The 27,675-nt window shown below is 39.5% G+C and overlaps 1 protein-coding gene across 2 annotated transcripts in view; it reads left to right on the top strand.

The window, feature by feature from the left end:
* Positions 1–27,675, top strand: part of tmem132e (transmembrane protein 132E) — a 779,639-nt gene that overhangs the window by 458,370 nt on the left and 293,594 nt on the right. For both annotated transcript variants that reach the window (XM_072589443.1, XM_072589444.1), the window contains one exon: positions 27,177–27,372. In XM_072589443.1, coding sequence (XP_072445544.1) covers positions 27,177–27,372 — 196 coding nt within the window. The remainder of the gene's footprint in view (positions 1–27,176; positions 27,373–27,675) is intronic.

Here is a 27,675-nt window from a genome sequence, read left to right as displayed (position 1 = left end):
TTGTAGTGACAGTGAGACACAATGGGCTGAATGACCACCTTTTGCGCTGTAATATTTATGTGATTTGTGACTCTTCATCTAACAAGTATTCAAGATCATTTTGCGACATTTATTTTCTGAACCAATGTTATGAGACATAATTCTGTTCACTTTCCAGATTCCAGATACTCTAATATAAATGGGAAATTCACAGTTTACACAGTTTGGTGACTTTGAATACTAAAAGCTAAAACTATGGTGATGTATTTAATTACATCTTTCTGATTTCTTTGGAGGGAGGTGGTTATCTGTTCCTCAGTTGGGAGTCAGATCAAAGCAATGAAAAACACTAGCTCAAGCTGTATGATCATTGTCATTTTAAGGCTAGTGTGAAAATAAAACTGATTTTACTGGCATTTTTAATGCCAGCAGATTATGGAAGAACTGATAAGGGATAAATGTAGGGGAATGGGTCTGGGTGGGTTGCTCTTTGGAGGGTCAGTGTGAACTTGTTGGGCCGAAGGGCCTGTTTCCAACACTAAGTAATTTAATCTAATCTAATCTAAACTGGTTAGAATTACAATATAAAATTTCTCTGGTTTGTATGGTGAGCAATCAAATGTTAAATGTTTATTTCACAACAGAAATGCATTCACTTCATCTTATTACTTTATTTCAGGGAAATATAAAATGAAATCAATTACCACTTTGGGATTTTAGACAGAAAACAGAAGCTAGGGAAAATCACCATCCCTTCATCACAATCTGTTTTTGTCTCTTTTTAACTAAAGCTGGTCATGATTGTTCGAGAAAGTCAGTTGGTGAATTACAATATTTGAGATAATCCTTGCACATTTTTGTATTTTTCCTAAAGAGTTGTATCTATATCTTCTGACCAAACAGCTACAATTGCACTTTATAGACAATAGACAATTGATCAGTAGGTGCAGGAGTAGGCCATTCTGCCCTTCGAGCCTGCACCACTATTCATAATGATCATGGCTGATCATCCTCAATTAGTACATCCTCAATTTATAGTGTCTCAAGTAATTCCCCAATTAATATCTAACTCCTGCACACAGATAAATGCAATTAAGATACAATTAACAGAATTTCTTTTTTCTCTTTAAATAAAGATTAGAGTTAATAAACACAACCAAAATCTCACACAAATTAAATTAAAAATCTCCATATTCTGTATGAAGCATTTCATTGAGATGCAAACTCCTAACAATTTCTTCATGCAATTCATTTTCGTAAAAGAAGAGATAGGTGATGTTTTGATTAACCCATTTAATTTTACAGACTCATTTTCTCTACTAGCCTCTGTTTCAAGTCAGCAAAATCAATCCTTAATCTCTATCACACTCCTCCTGATGTGTACATTATATCACAATGAACTATTATCAATAAACAACTAACCTTTAATGGTTATTCAATCATCAGTGCACCGCTTGCACAGAATCTTATTTAAATATTTTTGACAGGTTTTTTTAATTTTCATCAATAAGAAATGAAACCAGTTGCATTTGACTACCCATTAAGAAGATTAGCATACAAAGCATCATTTAAAATGGCTAATTTTGTGTTTTTTGAGTCACCTACAAATGGGAACTTAAATAGTCATTTTTCCAGATTTAATATTAAGTATTTGACTTGTTCTTAAAATATTGTCTATTTTAAGATGATTAATTGTGATACTGAACTTCACTATGTCAAAACTAGCATGATTTTATGAGAGCACAGCCAGTTCCACTGACTATGTAAGCTTCACAATTTCTCTGTTTCTTTTGATATAACCTCATCATTCTGTAATGACATGGTATGATTAACTGGGATTAACATAAAACTCTAAATAGAATTGTTGATTTAAGTTACTGCAGACATATTCTACTTAATTTAGAAACTAATGTATTTAAAACCATACAACCCGCATTATCAATTTTAAATTTTATTCTAATCTTATCAATAGCTGTTATGACACAGGGTAAACTCTCCTGCTTAATTTAAAACCAGCAACACAGAAAAGATTTATTTTGTGCAGTAATCTGTGAAAATTCAATAGGCCAAGAACTAGTTAAAGTAAAAATTAACAACTTTATTTCTTAAAGTATAACAGAGAATAATTAACTAACAACTATTTACAAGTCCTTCCTCTAACTTATCTTTTACCTTACCTTCTATAATACTAGTCTGATAAAACTCTCAATTAAGATTTACAAAACAACACTTCTTATCTCAAGACCAGGCTGCTTTCAGTTTTCTTTCAGAATTCCTGTCTTCTTCTTCTTCTTGAGAAGTCTGCTTCACGGGTTACTGATCGATTAAGATATCTTTTAAGAGAGCTACTTTCTGGGTAGTGTGCAAATGTTGTTGGCTTGGCAGTTCTTCTCCCAACTGTTCAATTTTCTCTGGTCTCATACCCCAAAGCATCAGATTGTGTCATTGGCTTTTAAGATTATCAATATACTCAATTCAAACTGGATTGGAATTTGGTATTTTTGGGGGTATAATTTAAACTGATTGGCCTAATTCAAATCTGTTTTGTCATTTCCAAGCAACCAGCTACCCCAGTAGCTGGACCATATGTTACAATATGTTTTATTGAGAACACTTGGTGTTGTCACTGCTAACTTTTATCTCTCCATAAGTATAGTATACCCACATATTCTTAACAATAGCTCATATTTCAAACCCCACAGGATCATGCCATAAGAATATGCATCTCAAGATACTTCAAAGTTTTCTTTCATGATGCCAGTAAAACAACATGAAATCCGCTTTTAGTTGAACACAATGCATTTTTTGTAAAAGAGATCTCACCAAAAGATACAACACACTGGAAACTACATTCAGGCCAAAGACTCAGTTGTTTCTTTTCTGCAATTTTCTTTTTACATATGCCTGTTTAGAGATTTCAGAGAAACTTTTTCTCTGAAAAGTGTCAGCCTACACCTAAATATATGGCAAGAAAAGCTTTTTTTTTAAGATTAATACACCAGCAATGGAAGTGTCAACTATAACAATTATGTGACCAATCCTTAACAATTAACATCACTCTAGCCTTAAGTCCTATCTGTAAGAATTGTTTTAGTATGATTTTACTTTGTACAAAGTCGATTGTTCAATACCTGATACTGTAAAACCAATTGCAAACAGTCTTCAACCACCTAATTTCTTTACTTGTCTCTTATTGGTTCATTGACAGCTACCAAAACTTCAAAATCATGAAACGTTTACTTCCAGTCTTATTGTAGAACTGTACAGTAGCCTCTATTTCTGCTATTTTTCACTCTACCTAGAACTATTTCTGTCGGATTTTGATTTTCTTGACTTCCAACCTTACACCTTTATACAACTACCTTCTGCGATCTTGTTCTATTCAAGAAAGCCATTTAATGAAAGATAGAACTGAAGCTAAACTGTGTGCTCTTCCATATGTGTTTGCAGAGTTACAAATCTCAAGCATGCATTTCCTAACAAAATCGCAGCTTTAATATATGTCTGTTGATTTATCTTCTCAGACATTCCCACAGATCAAGTTATAACTTGCTTCCTCACTGGTTTGCCAGGTTCTGAAATAGCTCATCAGCCCAATGCATGATCTTCAGATTCTGCCACATGTGGAGTGGATGATGCTTGAAGGGTTGGGCAAATTAAGTGTTTGAAGACATGTACACCCTCTCCAATATCTGGATTATGCCTCTTGTCGTGAGATGTTTCAATGTTTTTACTACCATCCCAAATAAACCTTTCTCATTTTGGTTGGTCACCAGCTAGGGACTCCCTTGAATTGAAGGGCATGTTTGATATTGTAGAAGGTTCATTCTTCAGGAATTTGAGATTAGCTGGACAGTTTTCAAAGTTGGCTTCCCTCTAACATTAATACAACACAAGTGCCAGAAAATAACTATCTTGTTTTTTGTTCATTCAATGGATGTGGGTGTGATTCATTGCCCATCCTTACTTGTCCTTGAGAAAGTGATGGTGAGCTGCTTTCTTGAATAACTACACCATTTGGTGTAGATAAATTCACTATGCTGTTAGGGAGGGTATTCCAGGATTTTGACCTAGTGACATTGAAAGAAGAGCAATACATTTCCAAATCAACATGTTGAGTGGCCTGGAAGGAAAATTGAAGTTCATGTATCTGCTGCTGTTGTCCTTCCAGATGGCAGTGGTCATGAATTTTGAAGATGCTGTCTAAGGAGCCTTGATGAGTTTCTTGGTATATCTTATAGATAATACACATTTCTGCCAATGATCAACAGTGATGAAGGGAATGAATGCAGATGTGATGCTAATCAAGTGGACTGCTCTGTCCTGGACAGTGCCAAGTTTCTTGAGTGTTGTTGCATTTATCCAGTTAAGTGGGGAGTGTACTATAACACTGCTGACTTGTACCTTGTAGATGGTGGACAGATTTCGGAGAGTCAGGAGGCAAATTATTTGCTACAGGATTTCTTTCTTCTTGTAGTCACTGCATGTGGTGAATTCAGTAGGAGTGGTATCATTGAATGTCAAGGGTCAATGGTTCAATTTTCTCCTGCCAGAAGTGATCATTTCTTGACACTTGTGTGGCATGAATATTACTTGCCATTGGTCAACTCAAACCTGAATAATATCCAGGTCTTGTTGCATTTGAACATGAACTGCTCGGGATAACCATTTCAACCATGAGGGGTCTGTGCGCTTATTTGTTTCATCAGAAAAATTGAAAAACATTCTGGACACTTTAAAATAGACTGGATGGTCCAAAGGACATGGACAATAATGTATTTTTTCTTTCCCTTTTTATACCTTGTGTACTTCTCTTTTTTTGTTACAGAAAGTTGTTGGATTTTTTTCAGTGTTAATTGAGATCAAAGTATGGGTGGAGTGCACACTTTTAAGTTCTTTGTTCATAATACCTAATTTTTAATCTGTTGCCTGAGTCTGGGGTGCGGGTCAAACTAGAAGGAGCTATGGAGATGTATGTGAGTGGTGTAAGTGCCCCCTCAAGGGAGAGCATTCTGGATAATCCAAGATGGAGGACAGAAAAAAATTCTGGCTGTAACAAGCTGCTCCTGTTTTGAGGTATTTTAGGTGTTGGAGGTGATTTCCATGAATTCCAGGAGTAGTATTTGCTGTTTTATATGTCATGCATTGTTTTCAAACTTTGGAGGAAAGAAGTCATAACAACAACACTTTTAACAAGGGAGAAGGACAGACAAAGGCAACACATGGTTAGTGCAGGAGAGAGAGGGAGAGAGAAAGAAACAAACCAACCCACACTGCTAACTGACAACAGTGAATCTGTGCAGTTACTACCTTTGCTGATTGAATTCCTGCATCACTGGAGATCACAGTGCATCTTGGAAAGCAAAATTCACAACTGATCTTGGAGGAACCAGTTTGGGAGAGGTCACAGCACAGAAACAGATCATTGAATAGTTTTAAGTATAGCCTTGCTGTAAATTACAATAATGATTAGAGTGGGTTCTTTATTGATTATATGCTTTATTGAGATATGTCTCTGAAGTCATAAGTATTAAGTTAGCCTGGAGCATTTTTTGTAGAGGATTATGCTGATGCTATTTTCTGGGTCTGTAGATTGGAAGATGTAACAATGGCCTTTAGTGCAGTGATTTGCTCTTCTTGTCAGATGTAGGAGTTTAGGGATAGTTTACGTGTTACTGAGGATTATATCTGCAACAAATGCCATTGGTTGAGAATCCTTTCAGATCGAATGAATTGGTTGGAGCAACAGTTAGAGGCAATGAGGAATTTACAAGAGCGAGGGGGTGTGATGGATGGCAGTTATAGGAAGGGAGAAAAGCCGCAGATACAGTTACATAGATGGGTTAATGCCAGGGAAGGTAGGCAGGTAGTGCAGGAGTCTTCTGTGGCTATCCCCATTTCAAACAAGTATGCTGCTTTGGAAAATGTAGGGGGTGATGGATTCTCAAGGGAATGTAGCAGGAACAGTTTCTGGTATCAAAATAGGCTTTAATGTAATGAGGGGTATGTCGGGTTCCAAGCGATTACTTGTGTTAGGGGACTCTCTATTCAGAGGCACAGACAGACGTTTCTGTGGCTAGCAGTGAAAAGTCAGTATGGTGTGTTGCCTCCCTGGTGCCAGGATCAAGAATATCTCAGAGAGGATGCAGAACATTCTCAAAGAGGAGAGGGACCAGCAGGAAGTCATTGTGCACATTGGAAACAACGACATAGGAAGGGAAAAAGATGAGATTTTGAAGGGACAATATAGAAAGTTAGGCAGGAATTTAAAAAGAAGGTCCTCAAGAGTAGTAATATCTGGATTACTCCTGGTGTTACGAGTTCATGAGGGTATGAATAGGAAGATAGAGCTGATGAATGTGTGATTGAGGAGCTGGTATATGAGAGATGGGTGCACATTTTTGGATCATTAGAATCTCTTCTCGGGCAGATATCACCTGTACAAGAAGGATGAATTGCACCTGAATTGGAAGGGGACTAATGTACTGGCAGGGAGATTTCTTGGAGCTGGTCGGGGAGATGGTGAGGAAACAAATCAATCTGAGACTGGTATAGTTGAGAAAAGAAGTGAGTCAAACTGTCAGGGCAGGCAGGGACAAAGCAGAGAACAAGGTAGAGATACATTAAACTGTACTTATTTTATTGCAAGAGGTGTAATGAGGAAAGCAGATGAACTCGGGGCATGGTTAGGGACTGGGATATCATAACAATTGCAGAAACATGGCTCAGGGATGGGCAGGACTGGCAGCTTAATGTTCCAGGATACAAATGCTACAGGATGGATAGAAAGGACTCAAGAGAGGTGGGAGAGTGGCGTTTTTGATAAAGGTTAGTGTTACAGGTGTACTTAGGGAGGATATTCCCAGAAATGCACCCAGGGAAGTTATTTGGGTGGAACTGAGAAATAAGAAAGAAATGATCACCTTATTAGGATTATTTTATAGACCTCCTAATAGTCAGTGGGAAATTGAAAAACAAAGTTGTAAGGAGATCTCAGTTATTTGTAAGAATAATAAGGTAGTTATGGTAGGGGATTTTAACTTTCCAAACATAGACTGGGACTGCCATAGTGTTAAGGGTTTAGATGGCGAGGAATTTGTTAAGTGTGTACAAGAATATTTTCTGATTCAATATGTGGATGTACCTCTTAGAGAAGGTGCAAAACTTGATCTAATCTTGGGAAATAAGGCAGAGCAGGTGTCTGAGGTGTCAGTAAGGGAGCACTTTGGAGCCAGCGAGATAATTCTATAGTTTTAAAATAATGATGGAAAAGGACAGACCAGATCTAAAAGTTGAAGTTCTAAATTGGAGGAAGGCTAATTTTGACAGGATTAGGGATTAGGCAAGCACTTTCAAAAACTGATTGGGGGCAGTTGTTTGCGGGGGAAGGGACGGCTGAAAAATGGGAAGCCTTCAGAAATAAGATAACAAGAGTCTAGAGACAGGATAGACAATAGGTGCAGGAGTAGGCCATTCTGCCCTTTGAGCCTGCACCACCATTCAATATGATCATGGCTGATCATCCTTAATCAGTATCCTGTTCCTGCCTTATCTCCATAACCCTTGATTCCACAATCCTTGAGAGCTCTATCCAACTCTTTCTTAAATGAATCCAGAGACTGGGCCTCCACTGCCCTCTGGGGCAGAGCATTCCACACAGCCACCACTCTCTGGGTGAAGAAGTTTCTCCTCATCTCTGTCCTAAATGGTCTACCCCATATTTTTAAGCTGTGTCCTCTGGTTTGGCACTCACCCATCAGCGGAAACATGTTTCCTGGCTCCAGAGTGTCCAATCCTTTAATAATCTTATATGTCTCAATCATATCCCCTCTCAGTCTTCTAAACTCAAGGGTATACAAGCCCAGTTGCTCCAGTCTTTCAGTGTAAGCTAATCTCGCCATTCCAGGAATTGACCTTGTGAACCTACGCTGCACTCCCACAATAGCCAGAATGTCTTTCCTCAACTTTGGAGACCAGAACTGCACACAGTACTCCAGGTGTGATCTCACCAGGGCCCTGTACAGCTGCAGAAGAACCTCTTTGCTTCTATACTCAATCCCTCTTGTTATGAAGGCCAACATGCTATTAGGCTTCTTCACTACCTGCTGTACCTGCATGCTTACCTTCATTGACTGGTGTACAAGAACACCCAGATCTCTCTGTACTGCCCCTTTACCTAAATTGATTCCATTTAGGTAGTAATCTGCTTCCTGTTCTTGCCACCAAAGTGGATAACCATACATTTATCCACATTAAACTGCATCTGCCATGCACCTGACCACTCACCTAACTTGTCCAGGTCACCCTGTAATCTCCTAACATCCTCATCACATTTCACCCTGCCACCCAGCTTAGTATCATCAGCAAATTTGCTAATGTTATTGCTAATACCATCTTCCATATCATTAACATATATTGTAAAAAGCTACATTCCCAGTACTGATCCCTGTGGTACCCCACTGGTCACTGCCTGCCATTCCAAAATGGAGCCATTTATCACTACCCTTTGTTTCCTATCAGCCAACCAACTTTCAATCCAAGTTAGTACTTTGCCCCCAATACCATGCGCCCTAATGTTGCTCATTAACCTCCTATGTGGGACTTTATCAAATGCTTTCTGAAAGTCCAGGTACACTACATCTACTGGATCTCCCTCATCCATCTTCAGAATTACGTCCTCAAAAAATTCCAGAAGATTAGTTAAGCATGATTTCCCCTTCATAAATCCATGTTGACTCTGACCTATCCTGTTACTACTATCCAGATGTGTTGAAATTTCATCCTTTATAATAGACTCCAGCATCTTTCCCACCACTGAGGTCAGACTAACTGGTCTATAATTTCCTGCTTTCTCTCTCCCACCTTTCTTAAAAAGTGGTATAACATTAGCCACCCTCCAATCCGCAGGAACTGATCCCGAATCTAATCACCAACGCATCCATGATTTCTCAAGCCACCTCCTTCAGTACCCTGGGATGTAGACCATCAGGCTCCGGATGAAAGGAAAGGCTGGTAGTGTAGGGAATCCAGATGACAAGAGAAATTGAGGATTTGGATAAGAAAAAGAAGGAAGCATATGTCAGGACAGATCGAGTGAATCCTTAGAAGAGTATAAAGGCAGTAGGAGTATAATTAAGAGGAGAATCAGGAGGGCAAAAAGGGGACATGAGATAGCTTTGGCAAATAGAATTAAGGAGAATCCAAAGGGTTTTTGCAAATACATTAAGGACAAAAGGGTAACTAGGCAGAGAATAGGGCCCTTCAAAGATCAGTAAGGCAACCTTTGTGTGGAGCCACAGAAGATGGGGAGATATAGAATGTACAGAAATACATGGTGACATCTTGAAAAACATCAGTATTACAGAGGAGGTAGTGCTGGATGTCTTGAAACGTATAAAGGTAGATAAATCCCCAGGACCTGGTCAGGTGTACCCTCGAACTTTGTGGGCAGCTACATAATTGATTGCTGAGCCACTTGCTGAGATATTTGTATCATCAATAGTCACAGATGGGATGCCAGAAGACTGGAGATCGTCTAACGCGGTGCCACTATTTAAGAAAGGTGGTAAGGAAAAGCCAGGGAACTATAGACTGGTGAGCCTGACATTGGTGGTGGACAGAGCCTTGAGGGACAGGATTTACATGTATTTGGAAAGGCAAGGACTGATTAAGGATAGTCAATATGGCTTTGTGCAGGGGAAATTATGTCTCAAGAACTTGATAGAGTTTTTTTGAAGAAGTAACAAAGAGGATGGATGAGGGCAGAGCAGTGGATGTGATCTATATGGACTTCAGTAAGGTATTCGGCAAGGTCCCCCATGGGAGACTGTTTAGCAAGGTTAGATCTCATGGAATACAGGGAGAATTTGCCAGTTGGATGCAGAACTGGTTGAAAGGTAAAAGACAGGGTGATAGCAGAGTGTTGTTTTTAGACTAGAGGTCTGTGACCTGTGGTGTGCCACAAGGACAGGTGCTGGGTCCACTGCTTTTCGTCATTTATATAAATGATTTGGATGTGAACATAGGAGGAAAAGTTAGTAAGTTTGCAAATGACACCAAAATTGGAGGTGTAGTGGACAGCGAAGAAACTTACCTCTTATTACTATGGGATCTTGATCAGGTGGGCCAATGGGCTGAGGAGTGGCAGATAGATTTTAATTTAGATAAGTGCAAGGTGTTTAATTGTGGAAAAGCAAATCAAAGCAACACTTCTACACTGAATGGTAAGGTCCGAGGGAGTGTTGCTGAACAAAGAGACCTTGGGGTGTAGGTTCATAGGTCATTGAAAGTGGAGTCGCAGGTAGATAGGAGAGAGAAGAAGGTGTTCGGTATGCTTTCCTTTATTTGTCCGAATATTGAGTACAGGAGTTGGGAGAAAGTGAGGACTGCAGATGCTGGAGATCAGAGCTGAAAATGTGTTGCTGAAAAAGCGCAGCAGGTCAGGCAGCATCCAAGGAGCATTCTTTTTCTTATCCAAATCCTCAATTTCTCTTGTCATCCAGCACTTCCTCCTCTGTAATACTGATGTTTTTCAAGATGTCACCATGTATTTCTGTACATTCTATATCTCCCCATCTTCTGCGGCTCCACACAAAGGCTGCCTTACTGATCTTTGAAGGAATCCTGAAGAAGGGCTCATGCCCGAAACATCGATTCTCCTGCTCCTTGGATGCTGCCTGACCTGCTGTGCTTTTCCAGCAACATATTTTCAGTACAGGAGTTGGGAGGTCATGTTGCGGCTGTACAGGATGTTGGTTAGGCCACTTTTGGAATATTGCGAGCAGTTCTGGTCTCCTTCCTATCAGAAGGATGTTGTGAAACTTGATTGGGTTCGGAAAAGATTTACAAGGATGTTGCCAGGATTGGGCAATTTGAGCTGTAGGGAGAGGTTGAATAGCTGGGGCTGTTTTCCCTGTGCGTCGGAGGCTGACGGATGACCTTATAGAGGTTTACAAAACCATGAAGGGCATGGATAGGATAAATAAAGTCTTTTCCCTGTGGTTGGGAAGTTCAGAACTAGAGGGCACAGGTTTAGGGTGAGAGGGAAAAGATTTAGAAGTGACCTAAGGGGCAACTTTTTCACACAGGGGCTCATATGTCTATGGAATGAGCTGCCAGAGGAAGTGGTAGAGGCTGGTACAATTGCAGCATTTAAAAGGCGTCTGGATGGGTATATGAATAGGATGGGTTTGGAGGGATATGGTCTGGGTACTGGCAAGTGGGACTAGATTAGGTTGGGAAAGCTGTTCGGCATGGATAAGTGACTCTTAAGTGTTTTTTATATTTCATATTTGTTTCAGATTTTTGGTTTTGAGTCGGTGTAGTTTTTGAAAGTTTTGTTAATGTAGTTTTGTTGTGTATATTTTCTCATTTCTATGAATCTCTATTTATTTATATTCGGTATGCTGTAAGTAGGGTTCTTCCTCTCAGTTTCAAGGATTGTTATAGAGGGATATGGCTAATTGTCTTCTTAAGGGGAGTCACTCGCCGGTCAAGAGAAAAAAATCTCTCGAGTCTCAGGAAGGAGAGGGTTGATATTGCCCTATTGCAGGAAACCTCCCTTGATGATATGGAACATCCTAAAGTTACAGCAGGGTGGGTTTGATCGGGTGTTCTTTTCATCCTTAAAACTAAGAGCAGGGGTTTGACTATACTTGTTTGGAAGAATCTCTCATTTAAGTTATTAAGTCCTATTAAAGATGAGTATGGGTGGTTCATAGTTCTTAAAGCCTTAATGCATGGTGAAGTGTATGGCATTCTAAATGTCTACTGTCCCTGGCACATCTCTTAAATTCCTGACCGATGCACTCTCCAAAGTGATTGCCCTTGGAGCGTGGTATACTATCATAGAGGGAGATTTTAACCACCTCATGGATGTCAATGGTTAAATTCGGTCTTGGCAGAAATGATCATTTCTTGGCACTTGTGTGACATGAATATTACTTGCCACTGGTCAACCCAAATCTGAATAATGTCCAGGTCTTCTTGCATTTGACCATGAACTGCTTCGGGATATGAAGATTTGCAAGTTTCTGAGAAGCCTTGTTTAAAAATGGTCTCCACTATCCACAATGCTTTTTCAATGTCCTTGTTCAAGAAACTACTCCAAGTATGTCCACAATATTTGAAATAAGGTTTTTTAACCACAGTCCTTCAAAATCAAAGTGCTCCAAGCAATAATAAAATATACTATCATACATTAGTAGCTACTGAGCTAATTCATCTGACATGGACTCCCCCTTCTGTGGATCAATAGCAGCAGATGCAGAATGAAAAACTTAAGCTGTCAGTAATTGACTAATTAAGGGCCTGAATAGGACTTGGGGTGAGGGATTTGGAAAGGAGGGAACCTGGGTGAAGAATGGCTGCCTGCTGCCTTGGATGGTCGTCTTAAAATAAAAGTTAGGTTAGGGGCAGCAGGGAGGCATTGCAAAACTTCAAGCATTGCATTTACAAGCCGCCTTCTTCATTTAATCTGTTGGGAGGGCAATCAAATCCTAACATGTAAAGATTTTTGAAAGACCACCTTCTCACCACCAGATTTACAAAAATAAACAAAATTTTAGCAGAAGAAGGTTTCCTAAAACATGAGTCTTGGAAACAAAGAAACATTTTATTTCAAATTCATAAAACTAAATTCCAAGTGTCCACTGTGGAAAACCACAGAAAGCAAGCGCAAACTTTCAAGGAAGTATTATCCTCCCATGTTCATGGTGTCTGAACCATATATTGAAAAAACTGAGTGAACTCTGAATGAACAGGCTAAAGAAAGAAATTGAAGATAGCCTTGGCATTGTTACTTCCTAAAACATGTAATATCAGAAGTACTTTATTTTGTTAAATGAAAACCCATCAGTTGAATTTTGATGAAGATTTGGACCTTATGTTAGAGTTCCTAATTGAAATCTATTAGTTCAGTGATTTTTTTTTATAATCCTGGCAATTGGAATTATTGCTTCTGCCATAATTCAAAGCAAAGAGCAAAGAGTATTATAGACAAAATCAAAAGAAATAGGCGTGAATTTGGGAGCACACCAACAAAGCTCCTGATACTGGACAATGATTTGGCAGCAATGAGTTTGGAAACTTGTGTGAAAACAAGAACATCATTATACTGAATACCGCATCTATTAATATGGTCCAAGTGTGTCAGCAGTGATCAGTTCAGGGATTAGTGATCTCTTTAGACACAGACAAGACATTCGATCGGGTGGAGTGGATATATCTTTTTTACACCCTGGAACAGTTTGGTCTAGGTGAAGTCTTTGTCAGATTGGTGGAGATCCCGTATGGTGATCCTCTGGCAGCAGTTCTCACCAATGGTGTAATATTGAGTAATTTCAGTATCAATAGAGGCAGTTGGCAAGGTTGGCCCCTCTCACCTCTACTCTTTACGTTAGTGATTGAGCCGCTGGTAGAGGCTATCTGTCGGAACCCTAACATAGCTGCCCCAGAAGTGGGATCAAGGGTACGTAAGATCACATGATATGCAGATGATGTTCTCTTCTTATCAAACTGTGTATTAATTTCTTTGGCTCTTATTTTGGGAAAAAAGATCAATTTTGCAAAGTCAGAGGGTATGCCCCTGAGGGGTCTTAGAGGAATACCTGACATTCACGATTACCTTTTAAATGGTCATGGAGGGTTTTGTTTACTTAGGTATTTTTGTTGCTCCCTCCTTTGATCAGTTATTTAAGGCTAATTTTGTTCACTTGCTTGACAAGATTAAACAAGATCATCAAAGATTGGAGGCCGCCCCGATATACTGGCTAGGTCGAATAGCCCTTATTAAAATGGATATCCTTCCTCATTTGTTATATCCCATGCAATGCTCCCTTTGACGTTTCCCAGGCAAATATTGTGGAGACTTACCAGCTAGTTTAGTTCTTTTATTTGGCATCACAGGCGCCTCTTCATTAAGCTCGCCAAATTGCAACCCAAGAGCTGATGGGAGTAGACTTGCCAGATATTAAGAGATACCAAATAAGCTCCCGTTTGTCTTTTGTGAGTGACTGGGCTTCTGAGAACTCAACATCAATATGGTTGGATATCGAGGACTCCCAGGCAAAGTGCCCTCTAACTAGTCTGCTGTTTATGGATACGATGAGGACAGTTATGTAATACTGTCAGAATCCAATTATTATTATTAGTGTCAAAGCATAGAGAGCAATGCGGCAATAGAGAGTGAGGGCTGTTTATCTAAAACCTCTTTTCTCACCCCTATAGTTGGTATGCCGGAATTCCGGCCATGGATAATGGACCCCGGATTTAAACTTTCGGCAACTAGGGGAGTCTCTTGTCTGGATGACTTGTTTGATGGTGAGATCATGATTTTTTTGATCAAGTGAGTTGCTGCAAGTATGGATTGTCCAGCAGAGGATTTTTTGTTTTTTCCAGGTTAGGGACTTTATTCAAAAAAGGACTACGCTTTTGATCAACTCCAACAGATCCGATACAGAGAAGAGGGTGCTTCATGCCAAGAGCACTCTCTCGGTTAGTACTCTCTACCGCCTATGGGGAGTGTTCCTCAAATGATATTGAGCAACTATGTGAGGTCTGGGAGAAAGAGCTGGGAGTTGAGATCTCCTCTGAGACATGGGAGGACATTTGTGAGAACACAAGAAAGACCTTGATCTGTTACAGGACATATGCCATGCATTTGAAGGTTCATTTGGTCCCAGATCATCTTGCAAAATTTAAAAAGGGAGCATCTCCAATGTGCCCCAAGAGTAAAATAAGCGTAGGTACCCTCACTCATTTTTGTGGTCATGCCACAAGTTCTGTGGGTATTGGTGCACTGTGGCAGGAGTAATAGCGAGGGTCTTGGGACCAAAGTTAAAATAGACCCAGTCTCTCTTCTCCTGGGCTTGCTGAACATACCTTCCTTCGATGTACATGGGAAAAAGCTTTTCAACATCCTCACTCTTTGTGCGAGGAAGAAAATCCTGATGTGCTGGGTGTCTGAGAACCCCCCCAGGGCCTGTCAGGATGGCGTAAGTTAATTATGCAACACATCCCTTTGGATTTTCTTACAAATATTGTGCACCAAAAAATTGAACATTTTTATTTTTAAGTGAGGCACCTTGTAGCTCAAGTATCCAAACTTTCTGATAAAGGTCCTGAGAAACATAATGTGGTAGATCATGGAGTTATAGTGGTAATGTGAGCAATCTTAAGAAATATGTTAGAATTATCACATTGAACAACCAATTACCTAGAGTGGAGACTCATATGACAGATATTCCAGAGGTTTTCTAGGGATAGGGCAATGTGACAAATGAACACAGTGCTTCTGGCAAGTTTAATTATGGTTGGACATTTGGAATGAATGCCGAGAAATGGAGTCCACAGGCTGGCATAATGGATGAAAATGTGGAGATTAAAAAAAAACTGAAGTATATAAAAGTGCGTCCAGAATTGACTGTCATGTAAAGCTATCAAAAACTAAGAAAAGAAGTTGCAATGGTGAAAGGGAGAGATCTCAGTAGTTGTCACAGTAAGCATATATTTAATTTGAAGTGGTTGTTCAAATAGATCACACAATGTAATAAAGGCTACAATAGAGCTTTGTTGCTCAGAACTGGAAACAGAATCCTTCAAGATAATGATATTTTAAAGCCTGTTAATAAACTGAAGAATAAACTCATAAAAAAGACTTAACAAGAATTAGATAATTAGAGAGAGTTTGAAGTTTATTGTGAGGAAACAAAATTATCAACCATCTTTGTCACATAGGTGAATTACTGATAAAGGTTTTGTAAATTGGACATATAACGATAAAGCAAGGTTATTAGTAGAGGTATTGATGATTGACTGGAGAAACATGTGAGACTGAATTTTTCCACACTTGGGAAAGATTTCTTAAAAGTCATCTTGATTTTATTGATGTGTAGATTGTAAATTACTGAGACTTCACCAGTGATCTTGTGAAACTGCAATTGTTAAAGCTAGGTGACTTGAAAATGCCACACTTGATCTGTATTCTCTGATTTTTATTGGTTAACCAATCTTCCATCAATGCTGCTATGATTCCCAAAATCATTTTAATATAGGGGCACAAGACTTAGAAACAGGAGAAGGCCATTTGGCTCTTGGATATGCTTATGAAAATACTTTCAGATCTGGCTTCTACTAGCTTCTAGAGAAGAGAGTTCCACATTCTGATGATCCGAGAGAAAATAAAATCACCTAATTTTTAAGTTAAAAGGAAGATTTCTTGTTCATAAACGATGTCCTCTAGTTTTGATCTCCTCCATAAAATGAAATAACCTTTAGGTTTTCACCTTGTTCAGTTCCATCAAGATCTTACATATTTCAGTAAGCCACCTCTCAATCTTCTGAAGTCTGTTAACAGAGGTTAGAATTTCCCAGTGATCAATGCAAAGAATTGCAGGACAGAATTTTACATTTTAATTTTCCACAAGTCTTTGTTTATTTGAATATGGGATCTGTCATCACCATACTCTTCCTGGAAATTATTTTATTAATTCATTTATGGGATGGGGTGTCACTTGTTGGGCTAGTATTTTTGCCTATGCCTAATTGCCATTGAGAAGGCAGTGGTGACCTACCTTCTTGAACTGCTGCAGTCCATGCATTGTTGGTGGACCCACAAATCCTGTTGGGAGGAAGTTCCAGATTTTTACCCAGCACCACTGAAAGAATATTGATATATAGAACATTGATATATTTCCAAGTTAGAATGATAAGTGGCTTGAAGGGGATGGTAGTGTTCCCATGTATCTGCTGCCTTTTTCCTTCTAGATGGAAGTGATTGTGATTTAGCAGCTACTGTGTAAGGACCCTCATTGATTTCTGAAGTGAATCTTGTAGATAGCACATACTCCTGCTACTGAGCACCAGTGATGGATGGGGTAGATGTTTGTGAATGTGGTGATGTCAAGCTTCTTGAGTGTTGATGGAGCTACACTAATCCAGGCAAATGGGGAGTATTCCATCACATTCCCTATGAATTGTTCCCTATGGATAGTGCACAAGCTTTGGGAAGTCAAGAGCTGAGTTACTTGCTGCAGGGTTTCTAGCATTTGACCTGCTCTTATGGCCGACAATCTGATCAATGGTAACCCTTAAGAATGTTGGCACCGGGGAATTTTGTGATGATAATCACAGTTAACATTGAATGTCAAGGAACAATGTTAGATTCTGTCTTCTTGAAGATGGTCATTGCATGGCATTTTGTCTGGCCTGAATGTGACTCACCACTTTGTAGCCCAACAGTGGACATTGTCCAGGGCTTTGCTGCATTTGAGCACAGACTGCTTCAATATATGAGGAATCATGAAGGGTGCTGAATACTATGCAATTATCAGCAAACATCACCACTTTTGACCTTATAGTGGAGGTAAGGCCATTGATGTAGAAGCTAAAGTTGTAAGATGTGTGCTTTGGTCAGAACATTGAATATAGGAGTTGGGATGTCATGTTGCGGGTATACAGGACATTGGTTAGGCAACTTTTGGAATACTTTATTTCAATGCTGGTCGCCCTTCTATAGGAAAGATGTTGTTGAACATTAGAGGGTGCAGAAAAGGTTTACAAGGATGTTCCCGGGACTGGAGAGTTTGAGTTATCGGGAGAGGTTTTTTTTCCCTGGAGAGTCGGAGACTGACCTTATTGAGGTTTATGCGTTCAGGTTGGGCATGGATAGGGTGAATAGCATTGATCTTTTTATTATGGTGGGAGAGTCCAAAGCTAGAAGGAATGAGTTTAAGGTGAGAAAGGAAAATGTTTAGAAAGAACCCGAGGAGTAACTTTAGCATGCAGACGATGGTGGGTGTTTGAAATGAGCTGCCAGAAGAAGTGGGAGGCAAGTACATTGATAACATTTAAAAGGCAGCAGGATGGGTATACAAATACAAAAGATTGAGAGGGATATGGGCCAAATGCTGGCAAATGGGACTAGGTCAGATGGGGATTTCTGGTCGAATTGATAGAGTTGTACCAAAGGGTCTGTTTCTGTATGACTCTGTGAAGATGTCAAAATATTGGTCTATGGCACTACCTTTAAGAACTCTTGCAGAGATGACCTGGATCTAAGACATGATGTGGAGGTGCCGGTGTTGGACTGGGGTGGACAAAGTCAGAAGTTACACAACATATTATCTTCCAATAGGTTTATTTGAAATCAAAAGCTGTTGGAGCGCTACTCCTTCGTCAGATAAAAAGCATCGTTTGGAGGTCCTGTGGAGCAAAGAGATCTTGCTTGAACGCTGCATGAAAATGTTGGTGTATTGGGGTGAAAAGTTGGTCCCCGTGGCTGTTCAATGTGTCTGGATGAACAGCTGGTTGTCAAAGGTGAAGACGTTGTGGTCAAGGATGAAGAGGATGAGTTGTAGGATGGCATCTAGGAATGGGCAGTTATGGCTGTTGCAGCAATGCTGTTGTCACAGAGGTTCCTGGTGTACAGTGCCGAAACGTCCATTGTGACACGGAATGTTCCTAGGTGCTGAGTTTCTGTAGGAAGTCTGTAATGTCACGACAGAAGCTGGGGTCCCTTGTACAATGGATTTCAAGATGCCCTCGACATAGCTTGAGAGGTTCTCACCCAGAATCCTGTTGCCTGATAGAAGGGGATGTCTGGGTGTATGGTTTTGTGTATCTTTGGAAGACAGTAGAAGTCACCTATGCGAGACATATGCAGGATGAGGGTTCACAGGATATTTTGAAGGTCTGGATCAAAGGTTTTGGTCAGATTGTTGATTTGTCGTTAATTTTCACCTGACGAAGGAGCAGCGCTGTGACAGCTTTTGATTTCAAATAAACCTGTTGGACTATAACCTGGTGTTATGTGACTTCTGACTTCTCAGACAACTGACTTGCAATGACCAGAACCATACATAATGCTTCTTTTAAATCCATTCATAAGATGTGAGGTACATTGGCATTTTAACCACCACAGTTTTTATGATATAGAAACATCAACAATTCTGTGAGGGAGGGGTAGTTCAGGGATTTTGATGCACTGACAGTAAATGAACAAGATTTTTTTTTCAGTCAGGACAGAATGTGACTTGGAGGGAAACTTGCAGGTTTGTGGTATTCCCATAAAACTCCCTGGTTCTTCTAGTTGATAGAGGTCACAGATTTGGGAGTTGCGCTTGAAATAATCTTGGTCACTTTTGCATACTGTGGGTGGTACACACTGCAAGTGCTATGTGGTGGTAGTGAAGGACCAAATGGGCCAATGGGCTGAGGAGTGGCAGATGGAGTTTAATTTAGATAAATGCAAGGTACTGCATTTTAGAAAAGCAAATCAGAGCGGGACTTACACACTTAATGGTAACGTCCTCAGGAGTGTTGCTGAACAAAGAGACCTTGGAGTGCATTTTCATAGTTCCTTGAAAGTAGAGTCGCTGGTAGATAGGATAGTGAAGAAGGTGTTGGTATGCTTTCCTTTATTGGTCAGAGCATGAATATAGGAGTTGGGAGGTCATGTTGCGGCTGTATAGGACTTTGGTTAGGCCACTTTTGGAATATTGCATGCAATTCTGGTCTCATTCCTATCGGAAGGATGTAGTGAAACTTTAAAAGTGTTTAGAAAAGATTTACAAGGATGTTGCCAGGGTTGGAGGGTTTGAGCTATAGGGAGAAGTTGAATAAGCTAGGGCTGTTTTCCCGGAGCATCGTAGGCTGAAGGGTGACCTTATAGAGGTTTATAAAATCAAGAGGGGCACAGATAGGATAAGTAGACAAAGTCTTTTCCCTGGAGTCGGGGAGTTCAGAACTAGGTTTAGAGTGAGAGGGGAAAGATAATAAGGGACCTAAGGTGCAATGTTTTCACACAGACGGTGGTGCGGGTATGGAATGAGCTGCCAGAGGAAATGGTGGGGGCTGGTACAATTGCAGCATTTAAAATACATCTGGATGGATATATGAATAGGAAAGGTTTAGAAGGATATGGGCCAAGTGCTGGCAAATGGGACTCGATTAGGTTAGGATATCTGGTCAGCATGGATGAGTTGGACCAAAGGGTCTGTTTCTGTGCTGTATATCTCTATGACTGAATATTAAGATGGTGAGTGAAATGCTAATAAAATGGGCTGTTTTCTCTTAGGGCAAAGTGCTTTTTTCCTTAATTGAATATTGATTATATTGTAGCCTAAGATACAACATGGTAATAGGAACACAGAAACAGGAGTTGGCCATTCAACCCTTCGAGCATGCTCTGCCTTCAACAATATTGTGGCTGATCTGTGGCCTACCAACATTTGCCTGCCTTGGGCCCATATCGCTTACTTATTACTGATACCCTTACTTATTAAAAATTTTGTCTCCATCAGATTTAAATTTAATGATTGAATTAGCAGGGACTGCTGTTTGAGAAAGAGCGTTCCAAACTTCCACTACTCTTTGTAGAAGTGCTTTCTAACATCTCTCCTGATGGCCCTCATTCTTAGACTATGTCCCTGGTTCTAGAATCTTTAACCAATGGAAATGGCTTATCTTTATGTATCCTGTTAATACCCTGAAAACTTTAATTAGCTCACCTCTTAACATTAAAATTCTGGACAACAAAGACTGAATTTGTGTAATCTCTCCTCATTACTTAACCCCTGAATTCCGAGTATCATCCCAGTAAACAACATTGAACTCTCTCTAGGCCAAAACATCCATCCTAAGGTTTGGTGCCCAATTCTGCTCACACTACTCAAAGTGGGGTTTAATAGGGTTTTGTATACTGAAGCCCAACATCTGCATTCTTATATTCCAGCCATGATGTCTGAAGGCTAGCATTCCATTATTTTACTTGACCATTTTCTGCACCTGCATTTTAAAGAGCGATGCATCTAAGCCCCCAAATCTCGTTGGACATCCACTGTATTTAACTTTTGTGCCTTCTAAAAAAAACCCTGCTCTATCTTTTTCTCGTCCAAAATGGATAACCTCACACTTGTTTATGTTAAAATCCACCTGCCACAGCTTTGTCCATTTATCCAATCTATCAATATCCTGCTATAGTTTTATGCTGTGTCATCACTGTTTACAATGCTGCACAATTTTGTGTCATCATCAAATTTGCACATTTGACTTTTTCTGCCATTATTCAAATTGTTAATGAATATCATGAATAATTGAAACTCCAACACAGATTCCTGCATGACACCACTAATCACATCATACCAATTTAAGTACTTACTCATTATTACAACGCTGTTTCCTGAACCAGTTTTCTATCTATGAGAGTAATTTGCCCTCAGTTCCATGGGCTTCCACTTTAGCTAACATCCTCTTTTTTGGGACTTTATCAAAAGCCTTATGGAAGTTCATACAAACAATATCCTCTGTCCACCACTTGGTCTCCTCTTCAAAATAACTGTGAGGTTTGTCAGGCATGACCTAACCTTCATGAGTCTATGCCAACTCTTCCTGGTTAACTGAAATTTTTGAGATGAAGTTATCCTTTCCTTGATGATAGAATCCAACAATTTCCCTACCATGGATGAGAGGCTAACTGGCCTTGTAATTCCCTAGTTTCCCACTGTCACTCTTCTTAAAGAGCGGAATAACATGAGCAAATTTCCAATCCAGAAGTACAGCTCCCGAATCCTAAAAGATTATGGTTAGGGCATCAGCAACATGCTCTCCTACCTTCTTCAATACCTGTAGATGGAAACTATCAGGTCCTCGGGATTTGTCACTCTTCAGTTCCATTAATTTCCACATTATTGAGGATTTACTTAAGCTAATTTTATTTAGACCCTGTCCCTGATCATTTTGGGACTTCTAGCAAGCTGTCCTCCTTTTCTGCTTGAAGCAAAATGGTCCTTCTGCATGTTTTCCATTTCCTCATGGTCATTGATAATATCCCTTTTCTCAGCCTTCAATGAACCAATAGTACTCTTAATCAGCTGCTTTCCCTTTATATAACTATAAAATCTCTTCTCATTGAGTTCTGTGTCCTTGCAAGTTTCCTTTCAAAATCCTTTTAGCTTGTCTTTTAAGCGGCTTGTCGCCCACTTGCTGATCTTTGTATTTGCCCCATTCTCTGCTATCTACTGTTCTTTGGATTTTTATAAGTCCTTTCTTCTAATTTTATACTGTTGCTTACCTCCTTAGCTGTCCGTGGCTGTGTTTTTTTGGTAAGGTGTAACTTTTCCTTCTCATGGGTAAACTGCTTCATTATAGCATTAAATGTTTCTTTGAACACCCTCCACTATTCCTTGCTTGTTTTACATATTATCTGAGTTTTCCAGTTTACTGCAAACAGTCTCTGCCTCATTTCAATTAAGTCTGCTTTACTTAAGTCCAAATTCCTAATATCTGATCTTTGCTTGTCTCTTACAAACGCTACATGAAAGTCAAACATGTTATGATCGCTATTTGACAAATGCTCATGATTAACTAGGTCACTAATTAATAAATTGATATCAGTGCTCTTTATTAGATCTAGTACTGTTTGTCCCCTTGTCATTTCCAAGGCATATTATTGCAGGAACTCCAGGAATTCCCATCCTTTCTGGCAAGTGCTTATCTGTTCCATCCAGTCTCTGTTAAGATTAAAATCTCAATTAATATGACTGTGTATTTGCTACATAGTTGCCTAATTTCAACATTTATACAGTCAGCACCTCTGAGCTACTATCAGGAAGTTTACACATGACACATATTTTCATTTTAGTTCCTTTACAGTTCCTTAGTTCCAACCATAAAGTCTCCACTGGATGCTTTCTCTCATTACATTCTCCTCCTAATAGAGTCTGTTTCTAATCAGTCATGTTATTCCACCCCTTCTGCCATTTTCTCTCGTTGCTCTGGTAAACCTTTTAACCTGATAGTTTAGTTTAGTTCCCAATCCTGACCGTTCTGCAACCAGGCCTTTGTAGTGGCTACTATATCATAGTTTCCAATTTGAATCTCTGCCTGCAGCTCATTTAATTTGTTCCTTATACTCCTTGCATTTGTATAAAAAACTCTAATTTGGCTGGACATTCTACCCTGTCCTTCAGCAGCTTTTCATTATTTCTCCTTCTCAGCTTACTTAGTGTGTTTTTTTTATAGGCCCTGCTTGTTTGTCCCCTTAGCCTCTTACCTTCTCCTCACATCATGACCTGCCACCCTGATTTCTACCTCCCTGCCATACTAGTTTAAAAGCTCCCAAGTGGCACGAGGAAACCTCCCAGCATGGATATTGGTGCCCCTCCAATCTGGTGCAGCCCTTTTTTGTACAGGTCCCACCTGACCCTGGAAGAGATCCCAATAATCCAGATACCCAAATCCTTTCGTCCTACACCAGCTCCTCAGCCACGTATTCAGCTGTATTATCTTCCTATATCTAGCCTCATTAGCACATTGCATGGAGCGTAACCATGAGATTACAACTCTATAGAGGACATGCTTTTTAATTTACTGCCTAACTCCCTAAATTCCTTTTGCTGGACCTCATTTTTCTTCCTGCTATGTTTCACCATAGGGGAAATGCTTACTGTCATATGTTGTAGCCTTTTACTCTAATTTGTTTTTGAATCATTAGCATGATTGAATCTGTGTTTTCTTTTTTCAAAGTTTGGGCTTTTGCTAATTTTTGGAATTGACAAGTATAGTGAACCATCATATGAATGAAATAATGGAAAGTCATTACTACCTGTGAGACCATTTGCAATATGCCTTTATAAAACTGGCTGCATAAAGATCAAACTAGATATGTGACTGAATTCTTTTTGAGAAAGTAAAATGCTACCATGTTCATAAATTGTGCCTAAAACAATACATACATACATGACTTCTGGTTATATTTTTCAGTAAACCACAGGATCTATCACATGTTCCATTTATTCCACAAGGAATTAATTTTAAGGAATGTGAATTCCCTCTAGCCACTCCCCACTCACCAATCATGTGGATCACAGTATTCTGTCACCCTGTTGTTGGGGCTGGAGTCAGGAACTTTCTGAGAAATCTTCCTGACTTTTAAGTTTGGTATCGGATCCAAATTGCAAACCAGGAAATAGTAAGAAACGTTTCTTCTTTATGCAGGAAGTTAAAATAGAACAGTACCTGAAGACGGCATACTAATGCAAGAAGCCTCTAACTGTGCTGGATGCAGAGACAAATTGGCTTCAAGAGCAATTATTGCTCTGTGTGTGTCATTAAAATACCATCAGATTGATAGCATAGACAGCTTCCTTGTATATACCATTTTGTATCTAGTGTCATTCTATTTTAAAGCTCCAGCTACTTTAGACATCTACTTGTGTATTTTATCTTTAATCTAATAATTGTACTTATTGTTGAAATATTGACAGATGAAGAATTAATGAATGAGTATAATCTCCAAATGAAACATGGAGGAGATGGGGTTAAGATTTATCCACAGTCTTTGTGTCAAAATGTTTTATAATGAGATAGATTTAACAATTGAAACAGTAGAACTATATTTATGATGAGACTTATCAGCTTGAATTCTGTGGGGAACTATGTGTAAACCAGAGGTTTTTTCGAAATTAGAAAGATAGGGGAACATTTAAATTGGGTAGTCAGCACACAGCCTTTCCCTCACCTCCATATTAGATGACAGGCAACTAATTAATAGTAACTTCACAATCTCAGCCTTTGCTGTTTAATCATTGTGGCTGGTGAAGTTAGAAGTTAGGCAGCCAGCTTTGCTACGAGTGGCTACTGTTGGGCAGGAGGAGGAGTTACCTGCTTTATAGGATCCATTGCATTGAAGCTAGCAACTTAACCTCCTTTTTGTGCAGCCTTTAGCCCCTAATACTATTGCAAAACCCCCATGACTTTGAGATTTCTAAGTCCTGTTTGTCTGCCTATCTTCAAGCATACATTCAAGTCTGGAAGACATTGCTTTCCTTCATTTCCTCCATAAAATCCACCCCTCAGTTTTAATGGCTTATTGGCAATATTTTGCTAATTTTTGGAATTGACAGGCATAGTGAATCATCGTATGAATGAAATAATGGAATGAAATAGTGGCACTGTTTTGATCATTCTATCAGACAGCATAAAATTCTGTCTGTTAGTGATCAACACCCATGTTTTCAACCAGACCATTGTTACTATGTTCTAATTTGATAAAGAGAGAAGCAAAATATTCATTTAGTACTTTTGCCATATCTTTTGTTTCAGAACGCAGCTTACCCTGCATTGGTAAGTAATCAAGGGATAGGTGATCTAAGAAGAGGAGCAATTCTTCCCGCCTCACCTGGGACCTTATCAGTTTTGGGTATCCTGTTTGGAACTGTAACAAATTGGGGAACTTCACTCTGGGTCTGGTGATAACAAATGCCATATATTCAAAACCTACACTTACTACATAAATACAACAGGCATAAGTTACCAACAAAAGTTTTTGTTAAAAAATAAGACCCACACCTATACACAAAATCTCATTGCCATAAACATGTTTTACATATACTGTGATGTCACAGCTAAATGGTTAAACGTTTGTCTCTAACACATTCACTCTAAATGATTCACAAAATGTGAGACATTTTGAGACATGATAAACATAAACACAAATTCTTATGAAATTAGTATTAAGTTATCCAAATGACAATATTTATCATAATGGCTTCCACTACACTTTTGTTGAAAGGTTTAACAGTTCTCCATCTCATGCTTCCCAGTTCCTTTCTCATCTTTGTACCACCTCCATCTCTTTTGATCATCTTCACCCTCTTTGTACTTTCTAGTCTCCTGTGTAACTCCTCACTCCCCTATGCAGGTGCTGTCTTTTCTTAGCAGCTACTCTTTACACTTTGCAACTCATTGCTCCACAACTCCAAGCCCCGGTATCCTTTCCCCTGGCCAGCCACCCCAGGTTCTGGCTTCACCAGTCTTGCTTTCTGTTCCACTGTCCAGCCTTACTACCTCTGTCCTGGGCAGGCCCTTTTCCTTCAACCTAGTAGCTTTGTTAAGTCACAATTCAATTTGCCTCTATCATATTCCAAAGTAGTGCATAATAGATTCCAGCCACTTGCTGGCTAAACTAAATTCTGTTTATTTTGCTGTTTGTTCTTTTAGCCATTCACGTAAAATTAGTGCTCTTTGGTTCTCAACCCTTCTGTTAAGTGTGTTAGCTTTTCCTTAGTTTTTCTGTCTAGGCTGCTCATGGTTTTGATCACCCCTATTAAATCTCCTCTCCTCCTTCTCTCAGGAGAAGAAACTCCACCTCTAAAATCTATCAATGGAGCAGAAGTGCTCCTTTCCTGAAATCATTCTCACAAATATTTTCTGTGAGAACTTCTCTAAACCTTTACATAATTCCCAATGTGTGAACCCCAGAATTGGATACTTTATTAATTAGTCGATATTAAGCTTGGACTTTAAAATCTTATAGGAAAAAGGAAATTAAGGTGAATGGAATTTTATCTCTACCATTTCTGCCTACCTCCACTTCCATGGAAGGCAGGCACAATGGGGGAGGTATAAAACTGGGTGACATTGCAGCGATTCCATGCCCAAGGCCTGCCCACCTCTCCTAGTACATTATCAGTGACTAAGGTTGCACAGGCCATGTGATGAACTTGGGGACATTGTAGATAGCTGAGGAATAGACAGATACTTATTACTTGAGCAACCTGTATCCAATGGTGGTGCCGCCCCAAACTTCTTTCCCTAACTCAGTTCTCTGTTTACCTTTCCCAGTACTACCGGCCTGCTCCTGACAAGAAGCTCATTCACCTTCAAATCTGGCTCCTATATGGGAGGGACTACCTGCAATGGCTATTTGTTCTTTTAGCTATTCACATAAAATTAGTGCTCTGTGGTTCTCAACCCTTCTGTTAAGTGTGTGAGCTTTTCCTTAAAGAACTTGCAAAGAACAATCTTTCTTCTGGCATCACTGGGTCTAGAGAGCTGCTGGCCATATAATTGCATGGCAACCCTCGGAGGCTGGATTGGAGCTGCACCTTGTGTCAATGAAAAGCCCAACTGCGAAACAAGGTGGAGATAAGCTCACCTTTAACTTTTTGGGGATAGTGGAGGTCTGGGCAACAATGTCCATATGAAACTCAGGCCTACAGTTTGTAGCTCTGGAAAATAATTACACTACATTTGAGTGGTTCTTGAGCATGTAAGAGGATTAGGGGCACAGTTTCCTCAGCTCAGGTGGAAGTAAAATATGTAAATAAATTGAAGGATTAGTACTTTTAAAACTGTTTTAACCTGTTTAATTTTAGAATATAACATTAAGTTGATTGTATTCACTTCTAATTTCTTAGCAGTGAAAGTGTTCAGCCCAACGAAATCATTCAGTTGAATTTCGAGATGGAAAATTTTACAAGCCAGTCAGTGACAAGACGTATTCAATGGCATGTTGACTACCGTGGGAAAAATCCTCCTCCAGATTTGGACAAAGTGGTAACAGAGTTGGCAGTGATCCAAAAAGACATCCGTGCTATTGTACCACTCTCTATGGTAAGTTTGTGCCCAGTGTTGAAAATTTATTGGTCAATGTCCAAAGATGTAATCTCGGTGTTCTTTATATTGGAGAGGTTTATTCTACATTTTTGAGTGTAAGTAGTTTATCTACAGCATAATAAACAAAATAGACTGTTAACATTTATAGGTATGGAGATATTAGGCTGGATTTTACATGGGTAAATGAGGTGAACCCACCATCTTAGGATCCTTTTCCCACTGTTGTGAACTATACTTCTAATTTTGCATGTTTTCTTGATTTTTCTTATTCTATACTAACAGAAAGTAAAATAATGCTAT

Source organism: Chiloscyllium punctatum, chromosome 19 (genome assembly GCF_047496795.1).
Source record: "Chiloscyllium punctatum isolate Juve2018m chromosome 19, sChiPun1.3, whole genome shotgun sequence".
NCBI lineage: Eukaryota > Metazoa > Chordata > Chondrichthyes > Orectolobiformes > Hemiscylliidae > Chiloscyllium > Chiloscyllium punctatum.
The sequence above is the reverse complement of the archived record's forward strand: the minus strand, read 5'-3'. Positions and strand labels throughout refer to the sequence as shown.